A 13,978-nucleotide genomic window follows, 5' to 3' on the forward strand; every position below is an offset into this window, starting at 1 on the left:
AGATAACTTAAGGTAAAATACATGAGCAAGTGTGGAAATGGCACCATTAGGAGGCATTTCCTTGGGGGTGGAAAGCTTTTCTCTGAGAGGAGGGACAAGGGCCTGCAATGCTGCTCACACTGCAAGGTCTCACTGAAGCACCCAGTCCCCTGCCCCAATAAATAGCAGCTCAGACTTACCACAGAGGGAATGTTTGTGATTTAGTAAAATTGGAGGAAATCTTTGCATTTCAGGTTAGTCTGAGTGCATCAGAAATGGGCAGCTGTGGTCTCTTAGTCAGTGGGCAGTGAAGGCTCTCTGGTCTGCAAGAGATATGACCTTGTGACCTTGACCTGCTCCCTCTTGCTGCCCCGGCCTGCTCTCTGCTGTCTACTCTGGGTATCATCAGCTCAGGGCCATGTCACCCCACAGAAATGGAAACCTCTCAGTGATGCCTCTGCAGGAGTTTGTGCTGGATGGATTTGAGGGTGGTCTGCAGACCCAGGCCCTGCTCTTTGCTCTGTTCCTGGTCCTGTACGTGGTGGCCATCCTGGGGAACCTCATCATGATGGTGGTCATCACCTTGGATGCCCGTCTGCACTCCCCAATGTACTTCTTCCTCAAGAACCTCTCACTTGTGGACCTGTGTTACTCGTCTGTCATTGCACCTAAGGCCTTGGCCAACTTCCTGTCCTCCTCCAAGGTCATTACCTTTGAGGGATGTGCCACCCAGTTCTTCCTCTTCTCCATGCTGGTCACCACTGAGGGATTCCTCTTGGCTGTGATGGCCTATGACCGCTTCATGGCCATCTGCAGCCCCCTGCGCTATCCTATCTCCATGTGCCCCTCGGTCTGTGCTCGCCTGATGCTGGGCTGCTACTCTGGGGGCTGCCTCAACTCCATTCTGCAGACCAGCTTCACATTCAGCCTCCCGTTCTGCAGCTCCAACCACATTGACCACTTCTTCTGTGATGTGCCGCCTCTACTCAAGCTTGCCTGTGCTGACACTACCATCAATGAGCTGCTCTTGTTTGGCATTTGTGGCCTCATTATCATGGGCACCATACTTGTGATTGTCATCTCCTACAGCTACATCACAGTGACCATCCTGAGGATGCACTCAGGAGGAGGGAGACACAAGCTCTTATCTACCTGTGGCTCCCACATGACAGCCGTGTCCCTCCTTTATGGGACTGTCTTTGTCATGTATGCCCAGCCGGGAGCTGTGCAGTCCATGGAGCAGGGCAAGGTGGTCTCTGTCTTCTACACCCTGGTCATCCCGATGCTGAATCCCCTCATCTACAGTCTGAGAAACAAGGACGTGAAGGATGCCCTGTGGAGACTGGGGCAGAAACACACAGCCACATGAAGGAGGGTGACCAGATGGGGACAATGTGTCCTGAGGAGAGGACAAGAGGGCTTTGGGGGAGGCACTGCATTTGGTTTGACAAATTCATTCCTCATGACCCAATTCATTATTTCATTAAACATCTTATTCAACCTTTCAGGGAAGCACATCATGAAACACATATGCAAGTGTGAGATGCAAAGATGGATAAAGTATCTTTGCCACCAAAAGACTAATGGTCCACAGATAAGACCCTAAACTTGAAGGTTGATAACACACAGTGGACAGAGTTATTTACAGGGACTGTTTGAAGCAGGATATGGGTCCCAATTCAAAATATACCAGTGAAGGTACATGACTAAAAAATTGTGAGATCACTCTCTCTACTTTAAGGCCGAATCTTTGTAAATCTGCATTCAGCAATCTCCCTGAACTTCCTAGCAGGGGCCTTGGGACCCTCAGCCTTGGTCCTTCCTTAGAGATGGCATGGGATCACCCAGAACCAACGAGAGGCGTTAGGAAGACCATGCTTCCCTCAATCCCGACCTGGGCTGTTCCTCCCCTCCCCCTTCTGTTCACTGATGCTGCCACCCAACAGGGCAGCAGGGAGCCTGTGCTCCTGCTTCAGATGCTCCTAGTGCTCCCTGCCCTGGGTTTCTCCCCTCAGACAGCACTGGGAGCCCCAGGGAGCCAGCATGGATGCCTGACACCCAAAGTTCCACTGGCCCTTTGAGAAAGTTAACTTAGGCAGGTTGATAAGGAACCCAAGCCTAAGTAAGACCCTTCAAGGACGAGGTAAACATTCCTTCTTTTTCACATTCTTTTGCCTTAGACAAGTAGGTAGCAGTATCTCTTGTTCAAAGGCATGCCTTTTTTTTTTTTTTTTTTTTTTTGAGCTTTGGATGTATGTTAAGGAAGACAGTCCAGGTGAAAACTTTCATAGCCTTGAGCTCGGGTTAACCTGTTCCTTCTGGGTAATCTCATACTAATGTCATCCCAGGATGTATGTTATGGGAAAGGGTCTGGACAAAATTCCCACAGCCTTGAGGTATTTTTTATCTGTTCCCAGCAGCTAGTTGAGAAGTATACAAGGCCCTGCTTAAACTAGTGAGGTGGGTAGTCTCCTGTCCCTTCTGATGTCTATACCCCCTTATGATGTCTTCTATATGACAGAAGATTTCTCTGTCACTTTCACTTTAAGTAAAATTTACACAAAAGCCTGAGTGACTGAGACTGGCTTTGGTCCTGGAGTTAAATCTTTTCCTTTAGAGACCATGAATCTGGCAGCACTGTTCACCACTAAGCTATTGGCTTTACCATCTACCTAACTGGTGACAGTGTCCTGACTACTTGTGACCCTAACAAATGGTGTCTTGTCGCACAGACATCTCTGAATAAGGGTGGAGGTCCTGGTGCTGCTGCGGAGAGCAGGGGGGTGGAGAGAGAAGATGCACTTTCTTGTTGGTGAGCACAGCTCCCTGGCCCTCTGTCTCACACTCCCTGGGGGAACTGGATCCTTGGTCTTCACCTGCCTGTTCAGAGATCCATCCTTGTGCTTCATGGACCCAACACACAGCCTGGACTGAGAGTCAATGGCCTCCTTGTCGTATCTCCCCTTGGTAGAGTCATCACTCCTGTGGTCACTACCAGGAGGTTGTCCTCTCTTCCCTGTATCCTCAGTGGGGACGCGCCCTGTCTCTCTGATCACAGCTCTCCATCTCCCTGCTCTCCTGCTCAGGAGGGCTGGGGAGGAACTGTAACACCTAGGCCATCAGATTGCTGCTCACTACTACTCAGATGGAACATCCTTCAAGGTCTCTGCTCAATTCTTATTCCCACTATCTCATATCTGGCTTCATAATTCCTTCCACCTTTGCCAGTTCTTCTCCAAAATATCTTTTCTTTCCACACTACATCACTCTGCCTCCCACTCTCCCTTGTTTCCTCTATTTCTCTCTTCATCTCACTGCTCCTCATTTTCCCTCCTTCCCCCCTTCCTTCCTTCATTGTTTTCTCTTTCCCTCTTCTTCCTCTTCCTCACTGTATTTTTTCATTCCATAAGTTTCCTTCTACTACCTTAATCAAAATTTCTAAAGGAAAATGGAAAATGTAATATTTTCTATGCAAGTGTAGATTTGCCATCATCTATCATAGTAAAATTTAATGGTACAAATATTAAGGAATCAGTGAATCTTAGTAAAAGATCATTAATTCTGAATTTGACTAAATCAGGAAAGCTGGTTCAATATTAGATATAGTAGAAATTCTCCAACAGTCTTGAAGAACATGATTTTTAAACTCTGCACTTTGACTTTACCTCTATGTAAACCGACATGTCAGACTGTAGTGAAGATCACTGTACGATGTTAGAAGTGGTTTATTTATTTTTATTTTTTCATCATGTTATAGCTTTGCAAGCTGCTGGTACATAGTAGGTTCTCAACTCACACCTATTGCCTGATTATAACTTGAGTTCAGTGTTAATTAGTCATTGAACTCCAAAATATACATGATTCAGCTCTAGTTTGTTTATTGTGTTTAGGTGGACAATAAACACATTACATTGGAAGACTATACTGTAGTTTTGATGTTGATTTTATAATAAGCTTCAGAAATGTCTAGTTTTTAATGTAAAATATAACTTTTGCTGTAACTAATTTTCCTTGTACAGTTCAGTAGTGTTTAGCATACTCACCTTGTGTGAATCAGATCTCCGGAATGTTTTTATCTTAGAAGCCTGGGACTCCGTACCCCAACTCCCTGTTTCCCCCTTATCTCCACCACTGGCAGCCATCATTCTGCTTTCTGTCTCTACCAATGTGACTTCCTCAGGTGCCCCAGATAAGTAAAACATACAGCATTTGTCTTTCTGCGTCTGATTGTTTTACTTAGCACAGTGTCCTCAAGGTGTGCCCATGTTGCAAATGACAGGATTTCTATCCTTTTTAAGCCTAATATTCCATCACATGCGTATGTGATGGATTTTTGTTTATCTCTTCATCCATCAAGGGACACTTGGGTTGCCTCCACCTTTTAGCTATGAGAAAGAATGTGCTGTGTAAATAGGCATGCACATATCTCAGAGAGACTGCTTTTTTAGTATATTATCAGATGTTTGATTGTATCATTTTTTTTTTAATTTTGAAGAGAACTATATAGGACATTTCATCATAGCTGCACCTGATGTGAAGAACTGACTTAGTGGAAAAGACGCTGATGCTGGGAAAGATGGAAGGCAGGAGGAGAAGGGGATGACAGAGGATGAGATGGTTGGATGGCATCACCGACTCGATGGACATGAGTTTGAGGAAGCTCCTGGAGTTTGTAATGGGCAGTCAAGCTGGGCGTGCTGCAGTCCATGGGGTCACAAAGATTCATACATGACTGAGCGACTGAACTGAACTGTATCATTTCATATTCCCACCAACAGTCCATTCTTTGCACCCCATGGACTATAGCCTGCCATGATCCTCTGTCCGTAGAATTCTCCAAGCAAGAATACTGGGGTGGGTTACCATTTCCTCTTCCAGGGCATCTTCCCAGGGATCAAACCCAAGTCTCTTACATCTCCTGCATTAATAGGTGTGTTCTTTACCACGAATGCCACCTGTGAAGCCCATATAGTACTTTTCATCATGGCTGTACCATTTCATATCCCCACCAGCAGTGTGAAATAATTTCAGTTTCTTGATATCCTAATCAACATATGTTTTTTTCTCACAGTATCCCTCATCATGATTGTGAAGTGTTATGTCTTTCTTCTTTTCACTTTCCTAATGATTAGCGATTTTGAGCATTTTCTTATATGTTTGCTTGCAATTTATAAGTCATCTTTAGAGAAATCGTCAAGTAGTGTGAACACTTTCAATTTGGTTATCGGTCTGTTTAATTGTAGAAATTATTTATATATTCTGAATATTATCCTCTTAGTAGAGATAAGATTTTTCAACATTTTTGGGCTTCCCAGGTGGCTTTGTGGTCAAAGAATCTGCTTACCAATGCAGGTGACATGAGTTTGATCCCGATCCAGGAAGATCCCACATGCTGCGGAGCACAAAGCCTGCACACCGCAACTACTGAGCCTGTGCTAGACCTGGGGAGCTGCAGCTACTGACGCCTGCATGCCCCAGAGCCCGTGCTCCACAAAAGAGGAGCCAGGGCAGTGAGTGTGTGCCACAGCAATAAGAGTGTGCAAAGTGAGCAGCTGCACACCACAGTGAGGAGTAGCCCCACCATCTGCAACTACAGGAAAGCCAGAACAGCAACGAAGACCCAGCACAGCCAGCAAATATAAGTAAGATCATTTTCTAAAGGATTTCAACGTTTTCTTCCACGTTGTATGGTGCTTTCTCACAATGTCGTATATGTGCTTTAATGCTTTGATGTTTAATTTAAGTTGTAGGAACTCTCTCTATATATTCTGGATACTACCGTATATCAGACATACGATTTGCAAACATTTTCCACCATCCCACAGGTTGCCTTTTCATGCTAAGACTTTAATGCACAGATGTTCAACTTTGATGGAGTCCCTTGTGTCTATTTTTACTTTTCTTTGGTTTGTTTCTATTAATTTATTTTTTAATTGAAGGATAATTGCTTTACAGAATTTTGTTTTCTGTCAAACCTCAAAATGAATCAGCCATAAGTACACTATATCCCCTCCCTTTTGAAACTCTCTCCCATGTCCCTTCCCATCCCACCCCTCTAGGTTGATACAGAGCCCCTGTTTGAGTTTCCTGTGCCATACAGAAAATTCCCGTTGGCTATATATTTTACATATGGTAATGTAAGTTTCCATGTTACTCTTTCCATATATCTCACCCTCCCCTCCCCCTCCCCATGTTCATAAGTCTATTCTCTATGACTGTTTCTCCATTGTTGCCCTGCAAATAAATTTTTCAGTACCATTTTCCTAGAGTCTGTATATATGTATTAGAATATGATATTTACCTTTCTCTGACTTACTTCACTCTGTATAATAGGCTCTAGGTTCATCCACCTCATTAGAACTGACTTAAATGTATTCCTTTTTATGGCTGAGTAATATTCCATTGTGTATATGTACCACAACTTCTTTATGCATTCATCTGTCGATGGACATCTAGGTTGCTTCCATGTTCTAACTATTGTAACTAGTGCTGCAATGAACAATGGGATACATGTGTCTTTTTCAATTTTGGTTTCCTCAGGGTATATGCCTAGGTGGGGTTGCTGGGTCATATGGTGGTTTTATTCCTAGTTTTTAAAGGAATCTCCATACTGTATTCCATAGTGGCTGTATCAATTTACAGTCCCACTAACAGTGCAAGAGCATTCCCTTTTCTACACACCCTCTCCAGCATTTATTGCTTGTAGACTTTTTGATGATGGCCATTCTGACTGGTGTGAGGTGATTGATATCTCATTGTAGTTTTGATTTGCATTTCTTTAATAATGAGTGATGTTGAGCATCTTTTCATGTGCTTGTTAGCCATCTGTATGTCTTCTTTGGAGAAATGTCTGTTTATGTCTTTTTTTCCCACTTTTTGATTGGGTTGTTTATTTTTCTGGTATTGAGTTGTATGAGCTGTTTGAATATTTTGGAAATTAATCCTTTGTCAGTTTCATTTGCTATTATTTTCTCCCATTCTAAGGGTTGTCTTTTCATCTTGCTTATAGCTTCCTTTGCTGTGCAAAAGCTTTTAAGTTTAATCAGGTCCCAGTCATTTACTTTCATTTTTAATTCCATTTCTCTAGGAGATGGGTCAGAGAGGATCTTGCTTTGATTTGTGTCATGGAGTGTTCTGCCTATGTTTTCCTTGGAAGAGTTTTATAGCTTCTGGTCTTATATTTAGGTCTTTAATCCATTTTGAATTTATCTTTGTGTATGGTGTTAGGAAGTGTTCTAATTTAATTCTTTTACATGTAACTGTCCAGTTTTTCCAGCACCATTGACTGAAGAGGCGGTTTTTGCCCCGTTGTATATTCTTGCCTCCTTTGTCAAAAATAAGGTACCCATAGGTGCGTGGGTTTATTTCTGGGCTTTCTATCTTGCTCCATTGGTATATATTTCTGTTTTTGTGCCAGTACCATACTGCCTTGATGACTGTAGCTTTGTAGTATAATCTGAAGTCAGGAAGGTTGATTCCTTCAGCTCCATTCTTCTTTCTCAAGACTGCTTTGACTATTCGGGGCCTTTTGTGTTTCCATATGAATTGTGAAATTTTTTGTTCTAGTTCTGTGAAAAATGCCATTGGAAATTTGATAGTGATTACATTGAATCTGTAGGTTGCATTTGGTAGTACAGCCACTTTCACAGTATTGATTCTTCCTACCCAGGAACATGGAATATCTCTCCATCTGTTTATGTCATCTTTGATTTCTTTTATCAGTGTCTTGTAAGTTTCTGTGTACAGTTCTTTTGTCTCCTTAGGTCAGTTTATTCCTAGATATTTAATTCTTTTTGTTGCAGTGGTGAATGGGATTGATTCCTTAATTTCTCTTTCTGATTTTAAACTGTTAGTATATAGAGATGCAAGTGAGTTCTCTGTATTGATTTTGCATCCTGGTGCTACTGCTAAGTCACTTCAGTCATGTCCAACTCTGTGCAACCCCATAGATGGCAGCCCACCAGGCTCCTCTGTCTATGGGATTCTCCAGGCAAGAACATTGGAGTGGGTTGCCATTTCCTCCTCCAATGCATGAAAGTGAAAAGTCAAAGTGAAGTCGCTCAGTCGCATCCTGCAACTTTGCTAAATTTACTGATTAGCTCTAATAATTTTCTGATACTATCCTTAGGGTTTTCTGTGTATCGTTTCATGTCATCTGAAAAACAGTGAGAGCTTTACTTCTTCTTTTCAATATGGATTCCTTTTATTTCTTTTTCTTCTCTGATTGCTGTAGCTATGACTCCCAGAACTATGTTGAATAATAGTGGTGAAAGTGGACACCCTTGTCCTGTTGATCTTAGGGGGAATGCTTTCAGCTTTTCACCATTGAGAATAATATTTGCTGTAGGCTTATCATATATGGCCTTCACTATATTGAGGTAGATTTCTTTTATGCCCATTTTTTTGAAGAGTTTTAATCATAATAGGGTGCTGAATTTTGTCAAAGGCTTTTTCTGCATCTATTGAGATTATCATTTGGCTTTTATCTTTCAATTTGTTAATATGGTGTATCGCATTGTTTGATTTTCTTATACTGAAGAATCCTTGCATCTCTGAATAAAACCAATTTGCTCATGGTGTATGAGCTTTTTGATGTGTTGCTGAATTCTGTTTGCTAAATTTTTGTTGAGGATTTTTGCATCTATGCTCATCACTGATATGGCTTGTAGTTTTCGTTTTTTTGTGTTGTCTTTGAATTGGTATCAGGGTGATGATACTCATAAAATGAGTTTGGAAATGTTCCTTCCTCTGCAATTTTTTGGAAACAGTTTTAGATGGCTAGGCATTAGCTCGTCTCTAAATATTTGATAGAATTCCCCTGTGAAGTCATCCAGTCCTTTGCTCTTGTTTTTTGGGATATGTTTTATCACAGCTTCAATTTCAGTCCTTGTAATTGGTTTGTTCATAATTTCTATTTCTACTTGGTTCAATCTTAAAAGATTGAACTTTTCTAAGAATCTGTCCATTTCTTCCAGGTTATCCACTTTATTGCCATATAGTTCTTCATAATAGTCTCTTATAATCCTTTGTATTTCTGCACTGTCTGTTGTAACCTCTTCTTTTTCATTTCTAATTTTGTTGATTTGATTCTTCTTTCTTTTTTCTTGATGAGTCTGGCTAAATTTTCTTTATCTTCTCAAAGAATCAACTTTTAGTTTTATTAATCTTTACTGTTGTTTCCTTCATTTCTTTTTCATTTATTTCCACTCTAATCTTTATGATTTCTTTCCTTCTACTAATCTTGGGTTTATTTTTTATTTTTTGGTTCTTCTTTTCCAGTCACTTTAGGTGTAAAGTTAGGTTGTCTGCTCGATGTTTTTTCTTGTTTCTTGAGGTAGGATTGTAATTGCTATAAACTTCCCTCTTAGAACTGCTTTTGCTGCCTCCCATAGGTTTGGAGTTGTCATATTTTCATTGTCATTTGTTTCTAGAATTTTTTGATTTCCCTTTTGATTTCTTCAGTAATCTGTTGATTATTTAGAAATGTACTGTGGTATTTGTGTTTTTTACATCTTTTTTTTTCTTGTAATTGAGATCTAGTTTCATGGCATTGTGATCAGAGAAGATGCTTGATATGATTTCAGTTTTCTTAAATTTACTGAGTTGTGACCCAAGACATGGTCTGTCCTGGAGAATTTCCTATGGGCACTTGAGAAGATGGTGTATTCTTCTGCCTTTAGATGGAATGTCCTGAAGACATCAATGAGATCCATCTCATCTAATGTATCTTTTAAGACTTGTGTTTCCTTATTAATTTTCTGTTTTGATGATCTGTCTATTGGTGTGAGTGGGGTGTTAAAATCTCCTACTATTATTGTGTTACTGTCAATTTCTCCTTTTATGTCTGTTAGTGTTTGTCTTATGTATTGAGGCTCTCCTATGTTGGGTGCAGAGATATTTACAATTGTTATGTCTTCCTCTTGGACTGATCCCTTGATCATTATGTAGAGTCCTTCCTTATCTCTTGTAATCTTCTTTATTTTAAGGTCTATTTTGTCTGATATGAGGATTGCTACTCTGGCTTTCTTTTGCTTCCCATTTGCATGGAATATATTTTTTCATCCTCTCACTTTCAATCTATACGTGTTGTTAGGTTTGAAATGGGTTTCTTGTAGACAGCATTTATATATAGGTCTTGTTTGTGCATCCATTCAGCCAGTCTGTGTCTTTTGGTTGGAGCATTTAATCTGTTTACATTTAAAGTAATTATTGATATTTGTGCTCCTAATGCCATTTTCTTAATTGTTTGGGGTTGATTTTGTAGATTTTCTTCTCTTGTATTTCTTGACTATACAGGTCCCTTTAATATTTGTTGTAAAGCTGGTTTGGTGGTACTGAATTCTCTTAACTTTTGCTTGCCTGGAAAACTTTCTATTTCCCCATCAATTTTGAATGAAATCCTTGCCAGGTACAGTAATCTTGGTTGTAGATTTTCCCCTTTTTGTACTTTAAATATATCCTGTCATTGCCTTTTGGCCTGCAGAGTTTTCTGCTGAAAAATCAGCTGTTAAGCAAAGAGGATTTCCCTTGTATGTTACTTGTTGCTTTTCCCTTGCTGCTTTTAATATTCTTTCTTTGTGTTTAGTCTTAGTTTGATTAGTATGTGTCTTGGTGTGTTTCTGCTTGGGTTTGTCCTGTATGGAACTCTTTGTACCTCTCAAACTTGATTGACTATTTCCTTTTCCATGTTGAGCAGATTTTCAACTATAATCTCTTCCAAAATTTTCTCATATTCTTTCTTTTTCTCTTCTTCTTCTGGGACCCCTATAATTCGAATATTGGTGCATTTGATATTGTCCAAGAGGTCTCTGAGACTATCTTCAGTTCTTTTCATTCTTTTTACTTTATTCTGCTCTTCAGAAGTTATTTCCACCATTTTATCTTCCAGCTCACTGATTCGTTCTTCTGCTTCAGATATTCTGCTATTGATTCCTTTTAGAGTATTTTTGATTTCAGGAACTGTGTTGTTTGTCTCTGTATGTTTATTCTTTAATTCTTCTAGCTCTTTCTTAATTGATTCTTGCATTTTCTCCACTCTGTTTTCAAGGTTTTCTATTACCTTTACTATCATTATTCTGAATTCCTTTTCAGGTAGTTTGCATATTTCCTCTTCATTTATTTGGACTTCTGTATTTCTAGTTTGTTCTTTCATTTGTGTATTATTTATCTGTCTTTTCATAATTTTTTTTAACTTATTGTGTTTGAGGTCTCCTTTTCCCAGGCTTCAAGGTTGAATTCTTTCTTCCTCTCAGTTTCTTCCCTTCTAAGATTAGTCCAGTGGTTTGTGTAAAATTTGTATATGGTGAGCTTTGTGCTGAGTTTTTTCTTTTCTTTTCTTTTTTTTTTTTAACATCTCATGATTTTATCTTTTTTAATTTAAATTTATTTATTTTAGTTGGAGGCTAATTACTTTACAATATTGTATTGGTTCTGCCACACATCATCATGAATCCGCCACGGCTGTACATGTGTTCCCCATCCTGAACCCCCCTCCCACCTCCCTCCCCATACCATCACTCCACGTCATCCCAGTGCCCAGCCCCAAGGATCCTGTATCGAACCTGGACTGGCGATTCAATTCTTATATGATATTATACATGTTTCCATGACATTCCCCCAAATCATCCCACCAAAAGACTGTTCTATACATCTATGTCTCGTTTGCTGTCTCACATACAGGGTTATCATTACCATCTTTCTAAATTCCATATATATGCATTAGTATATTGAGTTTTTTCTTTTGTTTTTTGTTTGTTTTTCCTCTGATGGGCAAGGCTGAGTGAGGTGGTAGTCCTGTCTGCTGATGATTGGGTCTGTAATTTTGCTTCGTTTGCTGTTTAGATGAGGCGTCCTGCATAGGGTGCTACTGGTGGTTGAGTGATGCCGGGTCTTGTATTCAAGCAGTTTCCTTTGCGTGAGTTCTCACTATCTGATACTCCCTAGGGTTAGTTCTCTGGTATTTTAGGGTCTTGGAGTCAGTGCTCCCACTCCAAAGGCTCTGAGCTTGATCTCTGGTCAGATTCCACAAGTAGTTTCTTATGGCATTAAGTGAGATTAAAACAAATACCCCAAAATGAGTAACCAAAGATGAACCCTGACAAATGGCAGTTACAAAATCAGGCAAATAATAATTAAAATAATGGAATATACACATATACATATACACCCATAAGCAAAATCAAAACAGCCCAACAAAAATAAAGTACAGCAGATTGACCCAGCAAACCAAGGTAATCAAAAATTATATTTACCAGTTAAGAACAAAACTAACTATAGCACAAACAGGGAAGGAAAACTAATGCAGGGTGCCAAGGGGAGAATAAAGCAATGAAAACAAAACTAACAAATATGTTGAGAAGAAAAGAAAGAATAAAAGACTGAATAGATATGCAAAGTTAAATAGAGGTAGATGAAGAAGATTTATATACATTACAGATTAACTGCAAGGGGAAAAGAATAGTAGGAAAAGCAAACAAAGGAATAGATGTAGAAAAAATAACAATAAATTAAAAATAATTAAACTTTAAAAAAAGAAAGAGAAAAAAAGGAAAACTCCACAGAACTGCAAAAGCCCAATGTAGACGCAGAGGTTTATAACAATAGTAAAAAATATGACTGAGGAAAAAAAAGAAAAGCTCAAAAGCTTAATTAGATTCCATAGTGACAAAAAATTGACAACTACAACAGAGGGGGGAGGGGGGAAAGTCGGGGGAGAAAAAAACCCAAAGAATCTACAGAACAAGTCTAAATATAAAAATAATAAATGTTTTTCTTGAGTCACTGCTGTCAGAGTCCTTTTCCTCACTGGGAGTCACAGTCCACCCCACCTCCCTAGGATGTCCTCCAACACTGTGCTGGTCTCTGGACCTGCTGTGAGGGCAATTCAGATTATAATCTGGTGCTAATCTTGTGTGTTCTTGCCTTCAATGTCCACAGCTATCAGAACAAGTGTGTTTTCTTTTGTGGGAGATCTCAATGTCCTTGTATATATTCCATAGACACAGAGTCTGCCCAGTTGATCACGTAGATTTAATGTGCAGCTTGTACAGCTGGTGCGAAGGTTTTGTATCTTCTTTCTTAACCACACTGCCCCTGAGTTTCAATTGTGATTTTATTTCCACCTCTGCATGTGGGTCGTCCATCCACTGGGGTTTGCTCCTGAGGCTGCCCTGGAGGACTTGAATCTGCCCCAGTAAAGGCCAGGTGTGGAGGTGGTGCAGCTGCTTGGGTTGCAGGGGATCTGGCAGCGCCGGATACTCAGGGGAGTGGTCAGCTATGGCAGCAGGAAATATAGTGCTCTAGAAGGGTATGGCAATGAGTATTGGCCTATACACTTCAGTATTCTAGCCTGAAGAACTCCTCAGACAGAGAAGCTTGGCAGGCCACAGTCCACAGGGTGGCAAAAGCCAGAAATGGCAGAAGCAACCCTGCAAGCATAGACACAAGGCTTTTTTTTTTTTTTTTTTGCCTGTGGCAGCTCTGCGCCAGTGAAGGCTGGCATAAAGGTGTGTAGCTACTTGGCTTGCAGGGATCCTGGCTGCACCAAATGTGCAGGGACACAGATGGCCTCCAGTGCAGGAGTTACGGCCCTATCAGAGTCTTGTTTTGAGCCTCTTGTAGCTGGTGATCAGGAGGCCTCTTCAGCCAGTCTTTTTCTATAGATCCGACCATTTAAGAACTTAGACGGCTCCCTTGCATAGGGTCCTTCTCAGTTGTTTGGTGCATTATGAACATAGAGGGGCCCTCCTGGCTGGGGTCCTACTCTGTAGATTGGCACATCAGGCACTTAAAGGGACACCGTAGGTGGGGTTCTTGCCTTGAGAACCCCATGAACAGTATGAAAATGCAAAATGATAGGATACTGAAGGAGGAACTCCCCAGGTCAGTAGGTGCCCAATATGCTACTGGAGATCAGTGGAGAAATAATTTCAGAAAGAATGAAGGGATGGAGCCAAAGCAAAAACAATACCCAGTTGTGGATGTGACTGGTGATAGAAGC

The 13,978-nt window shown here is 40.6% G+C and overlaps 1 protein-coding gene across 1 annotated transcript; it reads left to right on the forward strand.

Moving 5' to 3' along the window:
* Positions 1-397: 397 nt before the first annotated feature.
* On the forward strand, positions 398-1,348 carry OR9S29 (olfactory receptor family 9 subfamily S member 29). Its single transcript, NM_001390787.1, has one exon. It carries the CDS (start codon positions 398-400, stop codon positions 1,346-1,348), a length of 951 nt encoding a protein of 316 aa, NP_001377716.1.
* Positions 1,349-13,978: the final 12,630 nt, after the last annotated feature.

Source organism: Bos taurus, chromosome 3 (assembly GCF_002263795.3).
Source record: "Bos taurus isolate L1 Dominette 01449 registration number 42190680 breed Hereford chromosome 3, ARS-UCD2.0, whole genome shotgun sequence".
Classification (NCBI taxonomy): domain Eukaryota; kingdom Metazoa; phylum Chordata; class Mammalia; order Artiodactyla; family Bovidae; genus Bos; species Bos taurus.

Excerpts from the sequence above, each read along its gene's own strand:
- OR9S29 (NM_001390787.1), top strand. The coding sequence starts at position 398 with ATGTCACCCCACAGAAATGGAAACCTCTCAGTGATGCCTCTGCAGGAG.